The 25,080-nt window shown below is 53.8% G+C and overlaps 4 protein-coding genes and 1 pseudogene across 20 annotated transcripts in view; 3 read left to right on the forward strand and 2 right to left on the reverse strand.

Moving 5' to 3' along the window:
- LOC114018488 overlaps positions 1–3,171 on the reverse strand; it is a 213,020-nt gene extending 209,849 nt beyond the window's left edge. For 4 of the 6 annotated variants that reach the window (XR_006287746.1, XR_006287745.1, XR_006287744.1 and 1 more), the window contains exons 1-4: positions 2,466–3,171; positions 1,771–1,857; positions 1,039–1,260; positions 843–865 (exon numbers count right to left, since the gene is read on the reverse strand). Coding sequence is in view for 2 of the 6 variants with exons in the window: in XM_043537472.1 (XP_043393407.1) it covers positions 1,039–1,260; positions 1,771–1,857; positions 2,466–2,825 (669 nt within the window). In the remaining 4 variants the exon portion in view is untranslated. The remainder of the gene's footprint in view (positions 1–842; positions 866–1,038; positions 1,261–1,770; positions 1,858–2,465) is intronic. The other 2 variants (XM_043537472.1, XM_043537473.1) reach the window with 1 other exon arrangement.
- LOC102945014 (zinc finger protein 883-like) overlaps positions 1–25,080 on the forward strand; it is a 705,100-nt gene that overhangs the window by 530,125 nt on the left and 149,895 nt on the right. The window lies entirely within an intron of this gene.
- Positions 1–25,080, reverse strand: part of LOC102934537 — a 1,094,240-nt pseudogene that overhangs the window by 438,627 nt on the left and 630,533 nt on the right.
- LOC102933291 (zinc finger protein OZF) overlaps positions 1–25,080 on the forward strand; it is a 1,218,290-nt gene that overhangs the window by 284,618 nt on the left and 908,592 nt on the right. The gene's annotated exons all lie outside the window — the stretch shown is intronic.
- LOC102943101 (zinc finger protein 418) lies at positions 4,331–24,622 on the forward strand. 10 transcript variants are annotated; one of them, XM_043537323.1, is made up of 10 exons: positions 4,331–4,526; positions 7,030–7,116; positions 7,628–7,846; positions 8,467–8,489; positions 9,816–9,928; positions 10,230–10,262; positions 11,252–11,334; positions 11,642–11,768; positions 14,516–14,629; positions 20,699–24,622. In XM_043537323.1, the coding sequence occupies exons 3-10, from the start codon at positions 7,655–7,657 to the stop codon at positions 22,306–22,308; spliced, it is 2,295 nt and encodes a 764-aa protein (XP_043393258.1). In that variant the 5' UTR covers positions 4,331–4,526; positions 7,030–7,116; positions 7,628–7,654; the 3' UTR covers positions 22,309–24,622. The 10 variants fall into 10 exon arrangements, with proteins under 10 accessions (XP_043393258.1, XP_043393260.1, XP_043393263.1 ...); XM_043537322.1 differs by having other exon boundaries at positions 4,357–4,572; XM_043537325.1 differs by lacking the exon at positions 14,516–14,629.

Here is a 25,080-nt window from a genome sequence, read left to right on the forward strand (position 1 = left end):
CATGGAAAGGGAGGAGACACAGACCAAAGAGTGGGTGTGTCCCACAGACAGAGCCCAGATCTCCAGCAGGGAATGAACGTGGGCCCTTAACACCACAAGCCCCGAGCCCTTCAGCTAAACCAGTAACCCTGGGGCGTCCAACTCATTTGGAGGAGAGGGCCGTATTCCACTTTCCGTCACGGTCAGTGGCCCGGGGCATCTATTTAGGACTCCGTCCCCCACCTCCCTTCGCAGCAGGACACCCGCTGCTCTCGGTGGGACACCCAGGCACAAAGGACAAGGGGAGACGCTGCCCAGGGAACAGGAGATAACACTGCTATTTACAAAGTCCTTCACTGTCACAATCAATATCACTCCACCGGAAAACAGCCCCCCCCACACACCCCTTTATGGCCCCTGCTATTTCTACCCTTCCTTTGCCACCCTCCTTCCTCTAGGTATCTCTTGCTTCCTTGTCCTTGCGTCTCTCCACTGTCCTCCCGGAGACAACTCCCTATTCCCACCTCTCGAAGGCTTCATTCCCACCCGCTCAAGTGATTAGCCAGGGAACACTGAATGTTGACATCAAAGTGTCGGCAGGCCAACGAGATTAATGGAGGCCAAGGGCATTCACACCCCTCTGAGCCGCTGTTTCAGGCTGTCTGCAGACTCAGGCAGGCAGCATTGTCTCCGTGTCCATTTGGGAGGGTTTCTTTGCAACCAGGAGGGCTAGAAACTTACTTTAAAAAAAAAAATCGAAAGCTGAGATTCTGCACACAGTGCATACGTGATGTGGCCTCATAAATACGTCAGACAGCCCGGGTCTGGCCCCTGGCCCATATGTCTGACAGCCCAGGACTTACCTGCCCCCAGAGCTCCCAGCACCCTGGGAGAGGCAGCAGCCGCTGAGCCAGCGCTCTGCCCCTCCCTGTGCCTCAGTTTCCCCCTTTGTCCCATAGGGATAATTGCCCCGATCCCCCTTTGTAAAGTGCTTGGGGGTCTGGGGCGGAGATGCTCCTCCAGGAACGCTGCGTGTGGTCATTGCAACGACAGCCTGACCTGCAGGGGTTGGCTCAGCGGCGGCTGCCCCTTCTCTCCTCCCCGCTCCCCGAGCAGGGAAATCTCCCGGGACCCTCGGCAGACGCCCGCATCCCTTCTCTGGACAATGGCTCTCTCCAGCTCTTCCAGCCGGGACAGCAGCCGCTGCTCCTGCTCCGCCAGAAACCCTCGCAGCTCCCGCCACTCCCAGACCATCTTCTGCCTCTCGGCTGCCGTCCGGCTCTGCAGCCACAGGGAGAGGGCGGGGGGGTACCGGGGGACAACCATAAATGCCCCTCCCGGCGCGTGGGGGGCTTATTTCCCAGAGCGCGGGATCTCTTGCGCTGGGGGATGGGAAGGTTATTTACCCCAGGAAGGGTGGAGGGATCAGGGCAGGGGTGAGCTGTACATCGCTCACGGGGGGGACTGTTCTCCCCAAAACCTCATCCGATTGCCCTGGGCCAAACTCTCCATCTCTGCAGCCCACATTTCCTCCCCATCCCCCCGGTGCGGGAAAGGCTCCCCGGTCACTGTGACACGCAGACAGCCTGTGGGCAGGGGCTCTGGGCTCGCACAGACTGCCCCGCTCCTGCCCAGCGGCCTCCTGCACCCTGCGGGCACCGTGCCACCCCCGGGTCGGACCCTGGGCTCCGGTGGGGACGGGTCCCTGGCTGAGGCTGGCGGACTGGGCCCTGCATTCGCCGTCACTCGGGGCACCGGGATCCCCGGCGAACCTGGGCCCTGGGCACCTACCAGCAGCTCCTGGCTTTGCCGCTGCTCCTCGGCTTTGGCGGCTTCTCTCTCTTTGCCCAGAGGGGCCCGACGCTCTCGGGGGGGCTCCTGGAAGAAGCAGGGGAGGGGGGTTACAAACCGCTGCAAACAGCCTCACAACTGCCCGATTTCAGGGCCCGTCCTGCCCTCCCGAGTCCCTGGGACTCAAGGAGACTTTTTTTCCAGGTCTCATTCAACCTCCGTGAGGACGATCTGGGAGGTGATGGTGAAATGGGGGGGGGGAGATTTTTCAGAGAAAACACAGAACCCCGTGGTGAAGTGACAGGGGTGCAGGCCGACCCCCAAGATAAAAACCTGTGCTCTTACCTAATTTGCTACCAGTAGCCGTTACTCATGAGGAAGTTTGTCCTTATTTGCCGACTTGCCCCAAGTTGCTACCTCTCCCCTTTCCCGTCTTGTGGTCCGCGGGGAGCAAGTGGGGGGACCTCGGTCACAGGCTGATACCCCTGACACTGTGGAACTCTTTGGGTTGCACTGGGCCCGGGGACCCTACTTTGGCCCTCCCTGCCACCAAATTACAAATCCCAGGTGAAAAACCACAGCGAGTGCGACAGGAGAAACAACCCAGATGCCAGTGCTACGACTGGGACCGACCGACGTCGAGAGATTTCCCAGGAGTATTTGTGATTAAACGATAAATTAAACCCCACCTGTACCTGCTCAGTGACAGGACGGGTACGTGAGGACGTGCTATTAAGGTAACGAAGAGAACCTTTCAGAAAAGGGATCGGTAAAAAGGGGCAAAGGGCTCTTGCAAACAGAGCCCAAGGAAGGGAGCCCCATTCGGGGACTCCCGGCAGCCGACCAGACAAATCTGGGAACCGCGCGGAGACTTTACGCAGCCAGACGCCCTGATCCGGGAGTCTTTGTTTCTGAGGGGGGAGTATGCAAAATATTTCCCTGAATCCAGTCCCCGGCAGCCCCCCAGTCGGTGACTGGCCAGGGGGCGGCCCGGGCATTGAAGCATCCGCCCTGGGCAGCCCGGGCTGAGAGGTGCCCTCTGGGGGAGGGGTCATAAAAAGCCCCTCTGCCCCCCCCCATTATTGCCAACACGGGGGGGCTCAGCCCCACCACGGTGACTGCCCCCGCTCCCCCGCCTGGGATGGGTTTTACCCTCTTTTCACCTCTTTTTAACCCCCTGTAAAAAGCGGTACACAGGCTGGGATGGCAAGTAAGGGCAGGGAGAAGGGCGGGGGGGGGCCCGTGGCTTCAGCGGATGTTACTGAGCACGCGCAGCACAACCCCAGTAGCAAATTCTGCCAGAGAGCAGATTGTCGTCCCCCCCCCCCCGCACTTCACAGGTTCCCACGGCTCCAGCCTCAGCCCCCAAAACTCCCCCAGGGCCAGATCTGAACACGGACCCTCCCGCCACCCCAACAGCCCCCCCAAACCCCCAGCTCTGCCCCCAACCTCCAACATCCCCCCCCAAACTCCCAGCTCTGCCCCCCAGCCCCCAACATCCCCCCCAAACCCCCAGCTCTGCCCCTCCACTCCCCAACATCCCCCCCAAACCCCCAGCTCTGCCCCTCCACCCCCAACATCCCCCCCAAACTCCCAGCTCTACCCCCAGCCCCCAACATCCCCCCCAAACTCCCAGCTCTACCCCTAGCCCCCAACATCCCCCCCAAACTCCCAGCTCTGGTACCCCACCCCCCAACATCCCCCCCAAACTCCCAGCTCTGCCCCCCACACCCAACATCCCCCCCAAACCCCCACCTCTGCTCCCCACCCCCCAACATCCCCCCCAAACTCCCAGCTCTGCTCCTCCACCATCCCAACCTCCCAGCTCTGCCCCCCACCCCCCAACATCCCCCCAAACCCCTAGCTCAGCCCCTCCACCCCAACATCCCCCCCAAACTCCCAGCTCTGTCCCCCACTCCCCAACATCCCCCCCAAACCCCCAGCTCTGCCCCCCACTCCCCAACATCCCCCCAAACTCCCAGCTCTGCTCCTCCACCCCCCAAAATCCCCCCCAAACCCCTAGCTCTGCCCCTCCACCCCCCAACATCCCCCCAAACCCCCAGCTCTGCCCCTCCACCCCCAACATCCCCCCCAAACCCCCAGCTCTGCCCCTCCACCCCCAACATCCCCCCCAAACCCCCAGCTCTGCCCCCCACCCCCCAACATCCCCCAAACTCCCAGCTCCACCCCCAACATCCCCCCCAGACCCCCAGCTCTGCCCCCCACACCCTAACATCCCCCAAACTCCCAGCTCTGCCCCCCCAACTAAACACTCCCCCAAACATCCCCCAGCTCCGCCCCCTCCCCAAACATCCCCCTGCTCCAAGCAACATCCTGGCCCCAGCACCAGCCGTTCCCCCCACCCGGCTCTGACCCCCCAGCGCCACCCCCCAGCTCCCGGGCCCAGCCTGGGCTCCCCGCGTGTCCGCCCCACGCGTGTCCCCGCCCGCTCCGCGCCGCCCCCGGCCCCGGCCCCGGCCATGGCCCCGCCGCTGCTGGGGGCGGGGGCAGGAAGGGGCGGCTCCTCCCCGGGCCAGCCCCTGCCAGCCCCCGCCTCTCCCCCCAGCTCTGCCCCCCACATCGTCACGTGTGTCCTCCCCCCCCCCCCGCCCCTCTGGCTGCCAGCGCTCGGGGTCTCTTGCGGGCGGGGGGGTTTCCCCGCGTGTCCCAAACACCCTGCGTGGGGCCCGGCGGGGCAGGGCCAGGCCCGGGCAGGAGCCGCCCCTTCCTGCCCCCCCCGGGCCCGGGAGCCCTTCGTGAGTGCGCGGCGGCGGGGCCATGGCCGGGGCCGGGAGCGGCGCGGTGGGGCCGGGGGCGGCGCGGAGCGGGCGGGGACACGCGTGGGGCGGACACGCGGGGAGCCCAGGCTGGGCCCGGGAGCTGGGGGGTGGCGCTGGGGGTCGGAGCCGGGTGGGGGGAACGGCTGGTGCTGGGGCCAGGATGTTGCTTGGAGCAGGGGGAAGTTGGGGGGGGGTGTTTAGTTGTGGGGGGGCGGAGCTGGGGGATATTTGGGGGGGTGTTTAGTTGAGCGGCAGAGCTGGGTTTTGGGGGGATGTTGGAGGTGGGGGGCAGAGCTGGGAGTTTGGGAGGGCTGTTGGGGGTGGGGGGCAGAGCTGGGGGTTTGGGGGGGATGTTGGGGGGTGGAGGGGCAGAGCTGGGAGTTTGGGGGGGATGTTGGGGGTGGGGGGCAGAGCTGGGAGTTTGGGGGGGATGTTGGTAGGTAGGGAGCAGAGCTGGGAGTTTGGGGGGGATGTTGGGGGGGTGGGGGGCAGAGCTGGGAGTTTGGGGGGATGTTGGTAGGTAGGGAGCAGAGCTGGGAGTTTGGGGGGGATGTTGGGGGTGGGGGGCAGAGGTGGGAGTTTCGGGGGGTGTTGGGGGACAGAGCTGGAAGTTTGGGGGGGATGTTGGAGGTGGGGAGCAGAGCTGGGAGTTTGGGGGGCTGTTGCGGGGTGGGGAGCAGAGCTGGGAGTTTGGGGGGGCTGTTGCGGGGTGGGGGGCAGAGCTGGGAGTTTGGGGGGGATGTTGGGGGGAGTGGGGGGCAGAGCTGGGAGTTTGGGGGGGATGTTGGGGGGGTGGGGAGCAGAGCTGGGAGTTTGGGGGGGATGTTGGGAGGTGGGGAGCAGAGCTGGGAGTTTGGGGGGGATGTTGGGGGGGTGGGGAGCAGAGCTGGGAGTTTGGGGGGGATGTTGGGAGGTGGGGAGCAGAGCTGGGAGTTTGGGGGAGATGTTGGGGGGTGGGGGGCAGAGCTGGGGGTTTGGGGGGGCTGTTGGGGGTGGGGGGCAGAGCTGGGGGTTTGGGGGGATGTTGGGGGGTGGGGGGCAGAGCTGGGAGTTTGGGGGGGCTGTTGGGGTGGGGGGAGGGTCCGTGTTCAGATCTGGCCCTGGGGGAGCTTTGGGGGCTGGGGCTGGAGCCGTGGGAACCTGTGAAGTGGGGGGGGGGGGGACAATCTGCTCTCTGGCAGAATTTGCTACTGGGGTTGTGCTGCGCGTGCTCAGGAACATCCGCTGAAGCCACGGCCCCCCCTCTCCCCCCCGCCCTTCTCCCTGCCCTTACTTGCCATCCCAGCCTGTGTACCGCTTTTTACAGGGGGTTAAAAAGAGGCGAAGGGGGGCGCCCAGGGTCTGAGCAGGGGGTGGCAATTGACTGGCCGGGGGGTGCAGCAGCTGGAGGCAGGGTTCGGGGGGGGGGCTGGGGGGCACAGTCAGGGCAGGGGCAGAGGGGGGAGAGTCACCGTGGTGGGGCTGAGCCCCCCCGTGTTGGCGATAATGGGGGGGGCAGAGGGGCTTTTTTATGACCCCTCCCCCAGAGGGCACCTCTCAGCCCGGGCTGCCCAGGGCGGGTGCTTCAAGGCCCGAGCTGCCCCCTGGCCAGTCACCGACCGGGGGGGCTGCCGGGGACTGGATTCAGGGAAATATTTTGCATTCACCCCCCTCAGAAACAAAGACTCCCGGATCAGGGCGTCTGGCTGCCTAAAGTCTCCGCGCGGTTCCCAGATTTGTCTGGTCGGCTGCCGGGAGTCCCCGAATGGGGCTCCCTTCCTTGGGCTCCGTTTGCAAGAGCCCTTTGCCCCTTTTTACCGATCCCTTTTCTGAAAGGTTCTCTTCGTTACCTTAATAGCACGTCCTCACGTACCCGTCCTGTCACTGAGCAGGTACAGGTGGGGTTTAATTTATCGTTTAATCACAAATACTCCCGGGAAATCTCTCGACGTCGGTCGGTCCCAGTCGTAGCACTGGCATCTGGGTTGTTTCGCCTGTCGCACTCGCTGTGGATTTTCACCTGGGATTTGTAATTTGGTGGCAGGGAGGGCCAAAGTAGGGCCCCCGGGCCCAATGCAACCCAAAGAGTTCCACAGTGTCAGGGGTATCAGCCTGTGACCGAGGTCCCCCCATCTGCTCCCCGCGGACCAGAAGACGGGAAAGGGGAGAGGTAGCCACTTGGGGCAAGTCGGCAAATAAGGACAAACTTCCTCATGAGTAACGGCTACTGGTAGCAAATTAGGTCAGAGCGCAGGTTTTTATCTTGGGGGTCGGCCTGCACCCCTGTCACTTCACCATGGGGTTCTGTGTTTCCTCTGGAAAATCTCCCCCCCCCCATTTCACCATCGCCTCCCAGATCGTCCTCACAGAGGTTGAATGAGACCTGGAAAAAAAGTCTCCTTGAGTCCCAGGGGCTCTGCAGGGCAGGACGGGCCCTGAAATCGGGCAGTTGTGAGGCTGTTTGCAGTGGTGTGTAACCCCCCTCCCCTGCTTCTTCCAGGAGCCCCCCCGAGAGCGTCGGGCCCCTCTGGGCAAAGAGAGAGAAGCCGCCAAAGCCGAGGAGCAGCGGCAAAGCCAGGAGCTGCTGGTAGGTGCCCAGGGCCCAGGTTCGCCGGGGATCCCGGTGCCCCGAGTGACGGCGAATGCAGGGCCCGGCCCGCCAGCCTCAGCCAGGGACCCGTCCCCACCGGAGCCCAGGGTCCGACCCAGGGGTGGCACGGTGCCCGCAGGGTGCAGGAGGCCGCTGGGCAGGAGCGGGGCAGTCTGTGCGAGCCCAGAGCCCCTGCCCACAGGCTGTCTGCGTGTCACAGTGACCGGGGAGCCTTTCCCGCACCGGGGGGATGGGGAGGAAATGTGGGCTGCAGAGATGGAGAGTTTGGCCCAGGGCAATCGGATGAGGTTTTGGGGAGAACAGTCCCCCCCCATGAGCGATGTACAGCTCACCCCTGCCCTGATCCCTCCTCCCTTGCTGGGGTAAATAACCTTCCCATCCCCCAGCGCAAGAGATCCCGCGCTCTGGGAAATAAGTCCCCCACCCGCCGGGAGGGGCATTTATGGTTGTCCCCCGGTACCCCCCCGCCCTCTCCCTGTGGCTGCAGAGCCGGACGGCAGCCGAGAGGCAGAAGATGGTCTGGGAGTGGCGGGAGCTGCGAGGGTTTCTGGCGGAGCAGGAGCAGCGGCTGCTGTCCCGGCTGGAAGAGCTGGAGAGAGCCATTGTCCAGAGAAGGGATGCGGGCGTCTGCCGAGGGTCCCGGGAGATTTCCCTGCTCGGGGAGCGGGGAGGAGAGAAGGGGCAGCCGCTGAGCCAACCCCTGCAGGTCAGGCTGTGGTCGCAATGACCACACGCAGCGTTCCTGGAGGAGCGTCTCCGCCCCAGACCCCAAAGCACTTTACAAAGTGGGGTTGGGGCAATTATCCCTATGGGACAAAGGGGGAAACTGAGGCACAGGGAGGGGCAGAGCGCTGCCCCAGGTCACATACTGAGTCTGTGGCAGCACCAGGGATGGGTCCTGGGTGCTGCAACCCCAAGACCTTCTCTCCTCTGCTGTAAATGTCTGTAAATCCCCTCCCCCGTGCAGAGGTCCCGAGCCAGGCCTAAAATCCCACTCACACCAGGTTAACGGGTTACTGAGGTCAGGGGGCTTGCAGGGCTCTCAGCACTGGGGGGAATTTGACTCTCAAGGCAGAGAAACATTTTCTGCCTCTAAAGTGGCCAGGGAGAAACTTTCCACCTCCCAGCAGGGATTGCTGGGGCTGCTGAGAGCAACTGTCCTGCTGGTGGGGACGGGGGAGACGGCAGCTGGTCTCTGAACCAGAACCTGAGGGTCTGAAATTCCCCTAAATACCAGAGGCTCCCATGGTGATTCCCTGCCGAGCAGGAGGCTTCCCCAGCCTGGGACACCCCCTCTGACGGCCTCTCCTTTCTCTCCCTCTCCAGGGTGCTGGGAGCTCTGGGAGCAGGTAAGTCCTGGGCTCTGTCTCCCTCCCCACATGGCGTGTTAGGTCTGCTAACCGCACTGAATACAGGGCGTCCCCCCTGCCCCTGCAGCGTGACACGCGGGCTTAGAGCCTGTGATTCTGTGTCCCCTCGCGGCTGCCTCAGCAAGGGGAAGAGCCTGTTACTCTCTACGGCTGATACGTCCCACCAGGGCTGTCAGACGTATGGGCCAGGGGCCAGACCCGGGCTGTCTGACGTATTTATGAGGCCACATCACGTATGCACTGTGTGCAGAATCTCAGCTTTCCTTTTTTTTTTTTTAAAGTAAGTTTCTAGCCCTCCTGGTTGCAAAGAAACTCTCCCAAATGGACACGGAGACAATGCTGCCTTCCTGAGTCTGCAGACAGCCTGAAACAGCGGCTCAGAGGGGTGTGAATGCCCTTGGCCTCCGTTAATCTCGTTGGCCTGCCGACACTTTGATGTCAACATTCAGTGTTCCCTGGCTAATCGCTTGAGCGGGTGGGAATGAAGCCTTCGAGAGGTGGGAATAGGGAGTTGTCTCCAGGAGGACAGTGGAGAGACGCAAGGACAAGGAAGCAAGAGATAACTAGAGGAAGGAGGGTGGCAAAGGAAGGGTAGAAATAGCAGGCCCATAAAGGGGTGTGTGGGAGGGGCTGTTTTCCGGTGGAGTGATATTGATTGTGACAGTGAAGGACTTTGTAAATAGCAGTGTTATCTCCTGTTCTCCGGGCAGCGTCTCCCCTTGTCCTTTGTGCCTGGATGTCCCACCGAGAGCAGCGGGTGTCCTGCTGCGAAGGGAGGTGGGGGACGGAGTCCTAAATAGATGCCCCAGGCCACTGACCGTGACGGAAAGTGGAATACGGCCCTCTCCTCCAAATGAGTTGGACACCCCAGGGTTACTGGTTTAGCTGAAGTGCTCGGGGCTTGTGGTGTTAAGGGCCCACGTTCATTCCCTGCTGGAGATCTGGGCTCTGTCTGTGGGACACACCCACTCTTTGGTCTGTGTCTCCTCCCTTTCCATGTAATCCCAGTGCTGGAGCCCCTTGTTGCTGGAATATCCCAGTGTGGGAGGTGGCCCGGCTCCCCACAGACCCAGGGCGTCCCGGAGAAAGCTCCTGAACTTGTCTCCGTTCTGTGCCCCAGTGTTTCCCCGGGTCCCACCTCTCTGGGCCCATGGCCAGCACAGGGCTGAAGGCAGGTGACTCACTAGAACAGTGCCCATCTCGGGCTGCAAAGCACAGATCCAGGTTTGCTGGAGTTTGGGGGTTGCTGGGCTCAGGGATTGGGGATCCAGGCCCATTTCTCACCCCTCCTCCTTTCCCCGGCAGGGAGGACGGGGCGTTTCGGGAGCCGGAGCCGGGGTTTGCGGAGCTGGAGAGGAGACTCAGCGATTTCTCTCTGACAAGGGCCGTCCTGCAGCAGGTGCTACGGGGATTCAAAGGTGAGTGGGAGTCTGGGGGTGGCGTCTCCTCTGGTTAGAGCGACCCTGGCCCTGGGGAGGAGTCGGGGACTCTCGGGATGTCACTGACCCCAGGCTCCATCTCACAGCCCCAGCACCGCGAGTCGCCCTTCCCCATGGGAGTCGCCCTGTGGGGCTGGCTCTGTCTGCAGCGGCTGCGTTGTGGGCCTCGGTCTGTGTCACCGTCCCGTAGTTTAAAGCAGTTACATTAATAACCAATGGGGATTTCTCTATGAACGCGAGGGCCTGAATCCTCCTCTCTCCCGTCCTCTCCTTCCCCTAGAGACGCTGCGACTGGAGCTGGGGAGTGACGCAGGTACGTGTCCGTCTCTGACGGACCGGGGGAGATTTCACACCAATAACCATGTTCGCGACAGGGCATCACGGCCTCCAGCCCCGATGTGCACCTGGGAAGGGTGGAACAATGGGAAGCCGGGTGAGCCCCGTGACTGATTCCCTCCTGCTGTGACGTCTGATGGGGATTCAGAGCGAATCCAGATCTCAGGGGGGTGTTTCCCTTTGGGGAAAGGAACAACCGCCCGAGTGGTGTGAACTAGGATGGGACAAGGACAAAATATGCAGACCCTGAGGAGTCTGAAAGCCTCCCTGCGTGAGTGAAAATGGTCAGATGTGGGCAGCCGAGTCTCAGGCGTGAGGAGGGGTGGAGCCCAGCTGTGGGGCTGAGCAGTGGGGCTGGGATACGGCAGACAGACTAGTTCTGCGTGCTCATTGTGAATGAGGAGAGAGCTGTTGTAGGGCACGTTCATGTTTTTCATACTTTTCATCCGGACTTCAAAGGAGGGGTCACCTTTGTTTTGTGTGTGAACCCCTTATATTTAGTAGGAAATAAGAGTAAAACCCGTAACAAGGCTGACCCTATCGAATTTGCATGTGTGTCTCTCAAGAGGCTGACCGAGAATAGGTGTCCTTGCGGGCTAAAAGTGCAGGAAGTGAGGGGTGAGATTTTCTTTGCTGAAGATTATAGTAAATTTGTCCCACGATGTGCTGACCTGCTCAGATCCAGGTCCTGTCTCAGCACTGGACAGATTTTGCCTGGTCCCTAGCTCTGCATGGTCCCCCCTCTGTTGGGGGAACGCGCCGTCCTGGGGAATATCAGGTTTAAAGGGTCTCTGTGGGTTTAGTCCTGGTGGGAGGGGAGGGGTCTACACTGGAGTGACCGAGCATTTCCCCAGCGCGAGAGTCTAAAACGTCTCTGCAGAGAAATCGCCCGTGAGACGCGGGACGTGAAATGACCTAAAGTCTGTTCTGAAATCCCCCCCCAAATAACCCTTCTCCCCCTGACAGGCTGCAGAATAACATCCCCGGGTCCCTCCAGATTCTCCCAGCCTGCCCGGGGAAGGGAAATGGGCATGGCAGAGCTGGCTCAGGTAGGGATGCTGGGGGGTTCCCGCAGGAGCCGGAGGGACAGTGAATACACAGGAAGGGGGGAGTTGATCTAAGGGTGGGAGGGTGCCGGAAGTGCACAGGTTGGAGAAAGGGAGGGGGATAAGGCGTGATGGATTTGCTGGGACTTGATAAATCCGGGGCTAAGGTTTTAGAATAGACCCATGGCAGTTGGATTGTGCGTGGGACTCCTCTGATTCTGCATCCGTTTGATTGGCCCTGCTCCCCCCATGAATAGTGGGGCTGTGAGTGGGGCAGCAGGTCCTGAGTGTGGGGCTCTGGCTCTTTCAGGGGCTGGTGACCTTCGAGGAGGTGGCTGTGTATTTCACCAGGGAAGAGTGGGCCCTGCTGGACCCCGCTCAGAGAGCCCTCTACAGAGACGTCATGCAGGAGACCTATGAGAATGTGACCTCGCTGGGTAAGGATTCCCGTCCCCTCGGTTCTTAGAAGGGGAAATGCAGAGTTAACGTTCACGTCACCCCCACGATGCAACCTTAACTCTGCCCTGTTTCAGCACGACCCCGACATGCGAATGACACACACACTCGCCGTCTGCCCTGCTCACTACAGAACACCCTGGGAACGGAGCACAGGGGCAGTACAGCACAAAGGATAACATATTCTCTTGGCTCAGGTAAAACTTGGGTTTAGGTCCGGCATAGCGAACAGAAGCTTCCCACACCCGGCCGGCACTAAGCTTGCCGCCTACGTCACACTAACTGTCACAGACTTGCCAAATATCACCACGTCTTTGCCCCGGAGGGGTAAGAACGGCCACACGGGGTCAGACCAAAGGTCCATCTAGTGTTCCAGCACTGGTCAATGCCAGGTGCCCCAGAGGGAATGTGCCGAACAGGGAATCGCCCAGTGATCATAGAATCATAGAATATCAGGGTTGGAAGGGACCCCAGAAGGTCATCTAGTCCAACCCCCTGCTCGAAGCAGGACCAAGTCCCAGTTAAATCATCCCAGCCAGGGCTTTGTCAAGCCTGACCTTAAAAACCTCTAAGGAAGGAGATTCTACCACCTCCCTAGGTAACGCATTCCAGTGTTTCACCACCCTCCTAGTGAAAAAGTTTTTCCTAATATCCAATCTAAACCTCCCCCATTGCAACTTGAGACCATTACTCCTCGTTCTGTCATCTGCTACCACTGAGAACAGTCTAGAGCCATCCTCTTTGGAACCCCCTTTCAGGTAGTTGAAAGCAGCTATCAAATCCCCCCTCATTCTTCTCTTCTGCAGACTAAACAATCCCAGCTCCCTCAGCCTCTCCTCATAAGTCATGTGCTCTAGACCCCTAATCATTTTTGTTGCCCTTCGCTGGACTCTCTCCAATTTATCCACATCCTTCTTGTAGTGTGGGGCCCAAAACCGGACACAGTACTCCAGATGAGGCCTCACCAATGTCGAATAGAGGGGAACGATCACGTCCCTCGATCTGCTCGCTATGCCCCTACTTATACATCCCAAAATGCCATTGGCCTTCTCGGCAACAAGGGCACACTGCTGACTCATATCCAGCTTCTCGTCCACTGTCACCCCTAGGTCCTTTTCCGCAGAACTGCTGCCGAGCCATTCGGTCCCTAGTCTGTAGCGGTGCATTGGATTCTTCCATCCTAAGTGTAGGACTCTGCACTTATCCTTATTGAACCTCATCAGATTTCTTTTGGCCCAATCCTCCAATTTGTCTAGGTCCTTCTGTATCCTATCCCTGCCCTCCAGCGTATCTACCACTCCTCCCAGTTTAGTATCATCCGCAAATTTGCTGAGAGTGCAATCCACACCATCCTCCATCCCCTGTCGCCCATTCCCAGCCTCTGGCAAATGATTCCTTCTGAGTCATCGCCGTCTATTGCCCTTCTCTAAACCCTGGAGAGGGCTAGCATGTGAGCCCCCAGAGTGCCGACAATGCAGATGGAAAGAACACATCCTTGTGCACCTTTATTGTTGCAACCTATAACACTCAGCACTGAAATGAGGCAGACTTGCTCCTTCAAGGATCACAGGCACCTCCCTTTATGTCACAGTCACAGCTCTGCCAAGATGCTCCAACTAATCCCTCCATCATTACAGGTGACACACTGAACACAGCTGGAGGGCATGCAGATAAATGCTGGTATTCCCATCTGTGAACACAACACAGACAATGGCATGTCCTTCCTCATCTCTATTATAAATTCATAGATTTTAAGGCCCAAGGGACTATTTGGTCATCACCTCTGACCTTCTGTATAACACAGACCATAGAATTTTCTCTTGTTACTTTTATATTGGGTTGTGTTAGACTAAATACTCCAGTCTTGACTTGAAGACTCCCAAGAGAATCTGCCATTTCCTCAGTAGCTGAGTAACCTGTGTACCACCCTTACTGCCCCATAGTCAGTGGCTAATGCCGGCTCCAGAGTTAGGGGGCGGGGACAGAGTTAAGGTTATGGTGCCGGGATGGGGTCTACTTTCACTCTTCATTCCCTGGTTTTCAGAGCTCTATGTTTTGCCACGGTCGACGTTCTGGAAGGACACGCGGCAGCCCTTGGCAACCCAAACTCTGTGTTAAAGAAGTTAATTCTCTGGGCCTAGACTATAATGTTTTTTGGTTCAGGGTGTGACTCTTCACACCTGTCAGCGTGAGACAGATGGTGACTGAGCGAAGTATGCTCCCAGATTTGAAAGAGCAGACCAAGTCGTAATCTGCCTGTGGATATTAGAGCACTTTAAAATACTGCTCGTAGCCCAGAAATTTTGGTTTTGGTGGGCACAATTCCCCAGAGAACCTCCTGTAAAATGCAGGCAAAAAACATAACACACATTAGCCCTCTGAACCCCACCAACCCACAGCTTCCCTGTGATGCTCTGTTTTTTCTCTTGTCCTCTCTTTCTCGGAAAGAAGTAAGTGGTTTCCCTGCTGGCTACTATCTTCACTTTCTAGGCCATGGAGTTACAGTCTCTGTGTTTTAGGCCCCCTTTTGAGGGCGATTTTCAGGCAGTGTGTTTTCCCAGCAGAGATGGGGTTTGTTCAATCCCTCTTTCAGCAAAATGTCCTACGCATTTGAGCATCTGGGCACTAGCCTCTGCATATTGCTACGTCAAAATGGGTTGGGGTTGAAACAAAAATACATTTGTGAGAAATCTCCTGTGCACCCAGCTGGTTTCCTTTCCCTGTGCAGAGTTTCCCGTTTTTCAACCTGATGAGCTGTCTCACCTGGAACAAGACAAAGAGCCGTGGGTCCCAGATCTCCTTGATTCAGAGGAGACGGAGCGCCTCAGGGGCGCATACACAGGTGAGGAATCATGAAATCAATTCGAAACCTGTCCGTGTCTGAAGGACACAGCTGGGATTCCCGACCGAGACCTCGTGAGTTCTCCGAGATCAGAATTGTCCCCAGCAGGTTTGTATCCTCAGGGCAGATGTCGTTCATGACGTCCTACCCATCCTGAGTGACACCTGCCAGTAGCTCCCTCCTTGACCTGCCTTCCCCCTGAGTGCTTGGATGGGATTTACAGGCAGAATTGATCCCCCCTACCCTGTGGGAAAGAATTTTGGGGAAATTCGGTCCCTGATTTATTTCCATCTCTCCAACACTTATTTGGTGGACCAGGACGGTGACAGTGACCGTGAAATGCTCAGGGAGATTAGAGAGGCTATAAAAATAAACTCAATAACGGGGGATATCAGCTATCCCCATATTGACTGGGTACAAGTCACCTTAGGACAGGATGCAGAGATAAAGTTTCTTGACACTATAAATGACTCTTTCTTTCGTGTCTAAACTGCGAAGTAAAAGAAGCTGTTAGAGGCAAAAAGGAAGTTAAATCCTATTGAGGAAAGGAGAAAGGAGCATAAACTGTGGAAAGCCACCGTAACCGTTCCTTTATGGGTCACAACTGACAATGCCCAAATTCTGGACAAACTGCTGAGAAATAGGGTGGACATACCCCAAAACAGGAGGCTACTCTCCCATGAGATACACCAAACCAACAAAAGTAAACTTCTGTTTCACGACATTGGCTAACAATAAGTCAGAACAGCCGTTTCCTTAGGAATTCCAGTCCTTGTATCACCGCCAGAAACACTAGACTAATAGAGGAGTGGTCCTTTAAAACCAGTTTCACCAAAGGACCAGCCACAGGCCCAGGTCAGTATACAACTCAGATCTTACCCAAAAACCACGCTGTTGCCAGTCCTTTGGTATCTAAAATCTAAAGGTTTATTTATAAAAAGAAAGAAAGGTGAGAGTTAAAATTGGTTACAGGAGCCAAATACATACAATAAATGCAAAGTTCTTGGTTCAGGCTTGAAGTAATGATGGACTAAACTGCTGGCTTAAGTCAAGTCTCTGGCTGCTTCCAAATCACTGGATGGTCCTCAGTCCATTGGTGAGAATACCCCCATTAGTATAAGTCCATAGTCCAGGAGAGAGGCACAGTGGAGATGTTTCCAGGGCCTTTTATAGCTTCTGCCTTGTGGAGGGAAACCCATTGTTTCAAACAAAGCCCTCAGCCCAGCTAGTGGAAAATTACAGGTACAAGATGGAGTCTGGAGTCACATGGGCAAGTCACATGTCAATGCATGACTTCACTTAGTCCTGGCAGAAAAGTCCATTAAGAGTAGATCGGCATCTCCAACTGTAAGTCAAGTGTCCTCTAATGGGCCACGCAATTTGAATAGTCCCGCCAAGATGCGCTGGCTAACTACCTTGTGGGCATTACCCCAGGAGCCAACATTTGAAACACAGGTGTAGAGCCAACACTCATAACTTCAAATACAAGAACGATACATGCATACAGATAGCGTAACCATAACCAGCAAATCGTAACCTTTCCATAGACATCTTACATGCCCCATTTTGAACAAGATTTGTTGCAAATATATAACAGTGGTTGCAACAATGATCTGTATGGTCACAGTTTACTCAGATAACGTCACAGCCATGTGTAAAAGTACAATCAGGCAGGCAAAAAAGAATTTGAAGAGCAACTAGCCAAAGACTCAAAAAGTAACAACAACAAAATTTTTAAGCACAGCGGAAGCAGGAAGCTTGCTAAACAGACAGGGGGCCGCTGGACAATCGAGGTACTGTAGCAGCTCTCAAGGATTATAAGGCCGTTGTTGAGAAACTAAATTAATTCTTTGCATCAGTCTTCCCTGCAGAGATTGCGAGGGAGAGTCCCACACCATAGCCATTCTTTTTAGGTGACAAATTTGAGGAACTGTCCCAGATTGAGGTGTCATTCGAAGAGGTTTTGGAAAAAATGATAAATTAAACAGTAATAAGTCACCAGGACCAGATGGCATTTACCCAAGAGTTCTGAAGGAAGTCAAATGTGAAATTGCAGAGCTGCTAACTGTGGTATGTAACCTATCATTGAAATCCGCTTCTGTACCCGATGACTGGAGGAGAGCTAAAGTGATGCCAATTTTTTGAAAAGGCTCCAGAGGAGATCCTGGCATTTACAGGCTGGCAAGCCTAACTTCAATATCAGGCAAATTGGTAGAAACTCTAGTAAAGAACAGAATTATCAGACTCATGGATGAACACAATTTGTTGAGGAAGAGTCAACATGGCTTTTCTAGAGGGAAATCATGCCTCACCAGTCTACTAGAATTTATTGAGGGCAACAATCATGTGGACAAGGGGGATCCAGTGGATATTGTGTACCTAGATTTTCAGAAAGCCTTTGACAAGGTCCCTCACCAAAGGCTCTTAAGCAAAGTAAGCAGTCATGGGAGAAGAGGGAAGGTTCTCTTACGGATCATTAACTGGTTAAAAGATAGGAAACAAACTGTAGGAATAAATGTTCAATTGTCAGAATGGAGAGAGATAAACAGTGATGTTCCCCAGGGGTCTGTATTGGGACCAGTATTGTTCAACATATTCATAAGTTTTCTGGAAAAGGAGGTAAACAGTGAGGTGACAAAATGTGCAGACAATACAAAACTACTCAAGATAGTTAAGTCCAAACCAGACTTTGAAGAGTTTTAAAGGGATCTCAGAAATCTGGATAACTGGACAAGAAAATGGCAGATGAAATTCAATGTTGATAAATGCAAAGTAATAAACATCGGAAAACATCATCTCAACTATACATACTGAACGATGGGGTCTAAGTTAGCTGTTACCACTCAAGAAGGGGATGTTGGAGTCATTGTGGATAGTCAAAAAAGGTAACAATATTGGGAATCATTAAGAAAAGGGATCGATAATAAGACACAAAATATCATGTTGTCTCTAGATAAATCCGTGGTGCGCCCACATCTTGAATACTGTGCACAGATGTGGTTGCCCCATCTCAAAAAAGATCTATTGGAATTGGAAAAGGTACCGAGAAGGTCAATCAAAAACGATGAGGGGTACGGAACAGGTTCCGTATGAGGAGAGGTTAATAGACTGGAGTTTTGAGCTTGGAAAAGAAACAACTAAGAGAGGCTATGATAGAGGTCTATAAAATCATGACTGGTGTGGAAAAAGTGAATAGGGACGTGTTATTTTCTCCTTCACATAACACAAGAACTAGGGGTCACCCAATAAAATGAATAGGCAGCAGGTTTGAAACAAGAAAAAGGAAGTATTTCTTCACACAATGCACAGTCAACCTGTGGAACTCCTTGCCAGAGGATGTTCTGAAGGCCAAGCCACTAACAGGGTTCAAAAAAGAACTAGATACATTCATGGAGGATAGGTCCATCAGTGGCTATTAGCCAGGATGGTCAGGGATCCACCCCATGCTCTGGGTGTCCCTAGCCTCCTGATTGCCAGAAGCTGGCAGTGGGCAACAAGGGATGGATCAGTTGATGATCGCCTGCTCTGTTTATTGCCTCTGAAGCAGCTGGCATTGGCCTGTGTCGGAAGACGGGATACTAGGCTAGAGGGACCACTGGTCTGACCCAGTGTGGCCGTTCTTATGACCCTGGCTTCGTTTATAACCTCACGGGAGAGATTTTTTTGTTGAAGCAAAATGTCCGTGTCAGATCAGGGTATTCTTGTAACCCCTTGCCGCGTGGCATGGAGGGACTCACACTGGGTCACAATCACACGCTTCCCTTAGGCTTCTAATCAGTTGTGCGAAGAACGGGAGTCAGCAGAACCCATGTAACCCTTTCCCTGTTAGCTCAATACTTGCCAACAGGGCGGTGTGCCAGCCACTTAGCGTGGGTTCAAAATTAGTCTCCGATCAAACACGGAAAGGAGTTTGCTTTTATCCTGGCCCGCTCCACAATGTTCCAGTTGGCTGCAACTGGCTCCAGAGAAGGCAATGGAAACAGTTCGGTCCTACAAAACCCCGGCTAGTAGTCGTTGGTGGTTCTGTCTGAGGAAGCTTGCAGAGCTCCTGTCTACACTATTGCTGGCTCAAAGCCGGCACTGTCCTTCCTCCACTCCCATCCACGCAGCAGTTGCTCGCTATTTATTTTGAAGTTAAAAGCATTCTGTGTAGATGGTTATGCAGACTTTACAGGTAAACTGTTAGGACTGGCGCTCCCTGAGTTGGTGAATGTCACGGTGCAAGCGCGCCCTGTCCCTCTTTCGGGGCAGGGTAGGGGATGTTATTGCCCCGTGGCTGAGTCCGCCTGATTTCCCTGAGATTTGGGGTGGTGCCGTGTAGAGACCAAAGGCCATATAGCTGCCCTCTCTCTCAGGACGATATAATAATCTAATGACCAAAGGAAATATGGCTGCCCCCTCCCTCAGGGCTCTGTGGCCCAATGACCAGAGTCAATATGGCTGCCCTCTCCCTCAGGGCTGCATAGCCTGATGGCCAATGGGGAGAAAGTGGACCACCACCATGGGGTGGGTGGTGGCTGGGGTAGGGGGACTCGGGCCCTTCCTGCTCCACCAGGTCCCAGCCCAGGACCCTGTAAGTGGCAAAAGTCATCAGGGATCCGGCCGTATCACGCTGATGTCACCTGGCACAACAGCTAGTCCCCCCTGGGCTACTTCCTACCCTGTCCCTGATGCCGTGGTCCGGGCACCTCTGGGCCTCCAGGTTCCTCAATCTGCACAGTTCCCGGTGGCTCTAATCCCCCTTGTGTGGCCATCCGCTTGAGTCTCGGTGCCTCTGGCTCCCATGGTCTGGGGCTTCTGCAGCTCCTGGGCAGAAGCCTGCCAGGTGCATCCTCCCTCCTCAGAGATCAGCCCCAACTGAGCGGAGCTGCTGCCTTTTATACCTGGGTTCCAGCCAGAGCAGGCCCAGCGGAGTCGAGGGGGCGTGACCTCGTCGGCCCGCAGAGCGGGGTTAACCCCTGCTGAACCAGTGTGGGGGAAGCGTGCCCCGTCACAGTGAGCGATAAAGTGATCTTCAGAACAAGATCTCTGGGTGAACATTTTTTTAAATCTAAAATTTGGGATCTGTGAAGAGAACCCGGAGCCGGAATGGTTGTTGCATCAGACACCCTTAGAAGAGGGTAGAAAGAAGGAAATAAGGCCCAAGATAAAAAAGGTACTTTAAATGCCTCCAACTTCACTCGAAGGTATTCTAGAAGCTGAGGGGTCAGGTCTAGAATTTGATGAACAAAACACAAGTTCAACTGTATTACGGTATGGAGATACAGGACTACATAGCTCAGATGAATAGCAATGAGGCCAGGGAACCTTACCTGTAGGTCACCAACTTGTAGGCTTGGCCAGAATTAAATTTTTATATTAATTCTTTTTATAATTTCAACTTACTTTTAAGCTTTTTTCCATTTTTATTATTTTTAAATGTTCATAATTGTGCAAAATAAAAGGTTTTAGACTTTTTTCCCCCCCCCATTTTTTATCAATTTAAGTTTTCAGTTGCGGGAAATTAGGCAGGGAAGTCAGACAATCATCATTTAATGGCAGTAGATGTTGAGACTCAAACTGTTAAAGCTTTTTCACTGGGACAACAAACTCGCTAACATCCCATGTCGAAATATACAACGTCGGTATCGTTAAGCCAAGCTCTGCGTTCTCGGACAGCATTGTTCTTAATTTCCCTATTTGAAATTTTGATTATCGATGGCAATATTTTTGGTTGGTTTTTGCGTTTGCGGTGAAATTGTATTTATTTGTGTTTATTTTTTATTTATTTATTTTTCATTTACATTTTATTATCTAATTTATTTATGATTATTATTAAATTTATTTTTTATTTTGTATTTATTTATTAGTATTTATTGATTATTTATTGATAAAAATCTAATCCTCCCAAGCCAACCAGTCTGAATCCACCCAAGTGTGTGGTTAATTTAAAGCATGTGAATTGTCTCATTAAAACCCTAGGGATTAGGGATTGCCAGAACATGAGGGACATCTGGCACTGCCTCTTCCACCGCAGCTAATTTCCAACATGGTTGGGTCTCCCCTTTTCCGTTCCTGTTTCTGCCACAGGTGATGGGATGCTGAGTGAGAAGGAGGAGCAGAAACCTCAGCACGAAGATGCTGATCAAAAGGAAGCACATGGGGCATTATTGCAAATATCTCAAGAGGATGATTCCAGGAGTCATGAGCAGAGAGAAGGTCGTGAGAGTCAGCACAGGCCAGAGAGGAAGCAGGGAAACAAGCCAAGGGAGAAAAGGAATAAATCCATTAATAGTTCGGGACCTCACAAATGCCTCAAGAAAACCACAGCCCAGCAGAAAATGCAGGCAAGGGAGAGAAACAACACATGCTCTGAGTGTGGGAAAAATTTCAGTAGCCCCTCAGTCCTTCTTAAACATCAGAGAATCCACACAGGGGAAAGACCCTATGAATGCCGTGAATGTCAGAAAAGCTTCACTCACAGATCATCCCTTATTAAACATCGGAGGATACACACAGGAGAGAGACCCTACGAATGCCGTGAGTGTGGCAAAAACTTCATTGACAGCTCAGCCCTTGTTAAACATCAGAAATTTCATGCGGGAGAGAGACCACATGAATGCTGTGAGTGCGGGAAAAGCTTCACTCAGAGCTCAGACCTCATTACGCATCAGAGAATCCACACAGGCGAGAGACCCTACGAATGCAGTGTGTGTGGGAAAAGCTTCACTCAGAGAGCATCCCTCATTAAACATCAGAGAATCCACACAGGAGAGAGACCCCATGAATGCTGTGAGTGTGGGAAAACCTTCACTCAGAGCTCAGGCCTTGTTAGACATCAGATAATCCACACAGGGACCCGATCCTATGCATGCCCTGAGTGTGGAGAAAGCTTCACTCGGCGCTCAAACCTGATTGTACATCAGAGAATCCACACAGGAGAGCGACCCTATGGGTGCTGTGAGTGTGGGAAAAAATTCATTGACAGCTCATCGCTGAAGAAGCATCAGAGAATCCACACGGGGGACAGACCTTATGGATGCTGTGAGTGCGGGAAAACCTTCACTCGCAGCTCAAATCTCATTACCCACCAGCGAACCCACACAGGAGAGAGACCCTATGAATGCAGCGAGTGCGGGAAAGCCTTCACGGACAGCTCTCTGCTTATTAAACATCAGAGGATCCACACGGGGGAAAGACCCTATGAATGCAGTGAGTGCGGGAAAGCCTTCACAGACAGCTCAGACCTTATTAAACACCAGCGCATCCACACCGGGGAGAGACCCTATGAATGCGGCGAGTGCGGGAAAACCTTCACAGACAGCTCAGACCTTATTAAACACCAGCGCATCCACACCGGGGAGAGACCGCATGCGTGCTGTGAATGTGGGAAAAGCTTCACTCAGAGATCCTGCCTTATTAAACACCAGAGAATCCACACGGGGGAAAGACCCTATGGATGCTCTGAGTGCGGGAAACACTTCACTTGGCGATCCAACCTTATTACGCATCAGAAAATCCACACAGGGGAGAGACCCTACGGGTGCCGTGAGTGCGGGAAAAAATTCATAGACAACTCAGCACTTATGAAACATCAGAGACTCCACCTGGGAGCCAGACCTTATGAATGCGGTGAGTGTGGGAAAAGCTTCACTCGGAGCTCAAATCTCATTCGACATCAGCGGCTCCACACCTCATAGAGAGACACTAGATGCTCGGAGTGTGGGGAAAATGTCTATCAGATCTCAGCCCTTACTTATCATCAGCAAATCTGCGAGGGAATCAAACACCATAAGGACCTTATCTAGGGATGACAAATGTTTCTTTTTCTTTAATAGTTTTGCTAATTCCCTCTTAAAGGCTCTTTGATGTAATTGATGTATTTACGTGGCCTCTCGGGTCCCTCAGGTGGGTTCCTCGGTTTTCTCTTCTCTAGCTCGCCATTCTTTACGTGAATCCTGGGCTCCTTTCTATCAGCTCCTTTATTCCAAGTCATGGCAGCATGTGTCCCTCTTGCCAGGACTGTCCATAAGCTCCAAGTGCGGGAGACAGTGTTACCCAGGGTGTCTAGAACCCAAGGCAATGGTTACTTAACTGTTTCTTTTCTTTAGGAGGAGTTAGGAATAAATTAATGGGGAGACAGGCTTTTTGTTTGACGAATGATTGGTACAAACGACCGTGCTTTTACCTAAAATCATTTTTCTGAGGTTTCGGCATACACACGCGCGCACAGATGCTGTCGCAGAAGGTTTAGAGCCTTTTAAACGTGCATGAAAACCTCTTGCCTTAAAAGCATATTAATTGCGGGGTTTTTTAAAGCTGCCTTTTGCTTGTTTTGGATACTTACGCTGCCTTTGCGGTGAGGGAATGAAGAAAGAAGAAGCAACTGGAGGGGGAGGAGTCTGCGGAGAATGACTTAGGAAGGAAGGGAAACGTAAGCTAAGAGCAAAGTACAGAGAGCAACAACAAATGTAGAAGCGGGCCAGAGCATCTGGGAACCCGCCCGCCTCGCCCCTGTCCTGGATCCGAGAGGAGTGCAGGGCTTACCACGACTTCCACCGGAGTGAGACCGGGGATGGCAGCTATTTTTGCCAGCCAACCGATTTCTTTCTGCTGCCCTCGCCTGGTTAGGGGTGAAGGGTTTAATCTTTAACCGTTTTTTTTCCCCCCTTCTTGGTCACCCCCTTGGGCTCCAGGGTTTTTTTTTACCGTGTTTGAGAGCCCAGCTTTGTCGTCTACGTTCCCCGTGATCTGCCTCGGTTTTGTTTGGGGATTTTTTTGGAAAGGCTGTAACTTTCTTTTGTCCTTTGCTTTTTATTGTTTGCTGTTCTAATTTAGACGCTTTTCCCCTCCGTCTGTTACTTTTCTGCTTACTATTCCATTCCCACAATTTGCGCGGCCTGAGTTACACTAGTGATGCAGAGGGAATTTGGCTTCAAGCTGGATCTATGTAGTTTTTATTTTATTTTTTCTTTGCTTTTTAATTTTTGCCTTTAAGTCGTTGATTTTTTAATTTATTATTATTGTGACCATCTGCTTACAGAGCTGCACAATACTCTGGGGCCGATAAAGGCTTTCAAAAACCATTACCATGCTTTTGTGCAAAACCAATAAGTGGTTTTTAAATATTTATTTTTAATTTTTATTTTTAGGGTGGGGGGTTTGTATCTATTTTTAACTTGACCAGACTACCAGCCTGAGCCCCGAGTTCCAGTAATGGAATGTATTCGTAAATTGACTTGCGGACTAAATCACAGGGTGCTACCCTGCCCTGCCGTTCTTTCCTTTTGCACAGGAAACCAACCAACAAACCGTTGGTACCAATCATCTTCTCTCCACCAGTCCTCGTTGGCTCGCCCAATCTATTACCTATGGGTTTTAGAACCCAAAGCACTGGTAATTTAACTGGTTCTTGTTAGGCTGGGTTATGAATAAATGAAAGGAATAAATAAGCAGGGATCTCATGGTCCCCTTCCTTCACACCTTTTCTGTTTCACAAATGATTGGCACAAACAAGAGGGCTTTTACCCAAAATGACTGCTCCTATCGTTAGTAATGTAGGCAACGGTGGTTAATGCTGAAAAGCTTCAGAAGGGTTAACCACCCACGCGTTCGACCGAAGGAGGACGCTTTAATTGGCTTTGAGGTTGCAGTTTAAACGTGAACAATCATTTGGTTTTGGTACTGAAATATTTAACAGTTCCATGTCGATTGCACGGCCAGGGTGAAGTTCTGGGGTTGAGGTTTACAATTAAATGGACAGCTGCCTCCTTGGATTCCTGTTTTAGGATTCATGAGGCTTGATGAGCCGTTGTATTAATCTGGTCATTTGGCTAAATTGATAACATGATCGCAATGCAACAGCATCGTTAACGCATTGATTTACTGATTTTGACCTTAACGTAAGTGTGTCCACCCAACGGTTAGTTTAGTCATGTGTACAGTGGTTTAGTCCTAGTGATGTGTGTTCTTGATTTTGGTTTCTTTCAGTTTAATAAAATGTATAAAGGGGAATCTGGAACCATTTCTTTCAATAAGCAACGTGGGCCAGAACTGCCGAACATCAGGGTGGAAATCAGCGAGTCGACCTTGAATTGCCATCTAAATTAACCCTTTGGTTCTCACCGGGGAGCAGCCAAAGGGAGCCCCCATCTCTGCTCCAGCTGCAACTGTCTGGAGCTCTGGGCATCACAAGGGGAAAATGAGCTCCCTCTCCCAGGGTTTTGGGAATTGGGTGGGGTAGAGTGGATGACTGAGATGGGGTCAGTGAAGTGGGGAGAGTCTCTGAGTAGCGGCAGGTGATGCTCTGCAGCGTCCGTCATGGCTAGGCCCAGCCTGAGCCCCACTCTGGCTGGCTGTAGGTTGTCACAGGACAAACAGCCCTTGTTTGTCTCTGAGACAATCTAGTCTGGGGCTGGCTGGATGGGGAAAGAGAAGGGCAGACAGATTGCTGTGGAAGAGAAGCTGAGCGA

Source organism: Chelonia mydas, chromosome 28, assembly GCF_015237465.2.
Source record: "Chelonia mydas isolate rCheMyd1 chromosome 28, rCheMyd1.pri.v2, whole genome shotgun sequence".
In the NCBI taxonomy this organism is placed as follows: Eukaryota; Metazoa; Chordata; order Testudines; family Cheloniidae; genus Chelonia; species Chelonia mydas.

Excerpts from the sequence above, each read along its gene's own strand:
- LOC102943101 (XM_043537322.1), top strand. The coding sequence starts at position 4,549 with ATGGCCGGGGCCGGGAGCGGCGCG. Across the intron at positions 7,117-7,627 it reads GGCAAAGCCAGGAGCTGCTG|AGCCGGACGGCAGCCGAGAG; the intron begins GTAGGTGCCCAG and ends CTGTGGCTGCAG. Across the intron at positions 14,630-20,698 it reads CCTCAGGGGCGCATACACAG|GTGATGGGATGCTGAGTGAG; the intron begins GTGAGGAATCAT and ends TTTCTGCCACAG.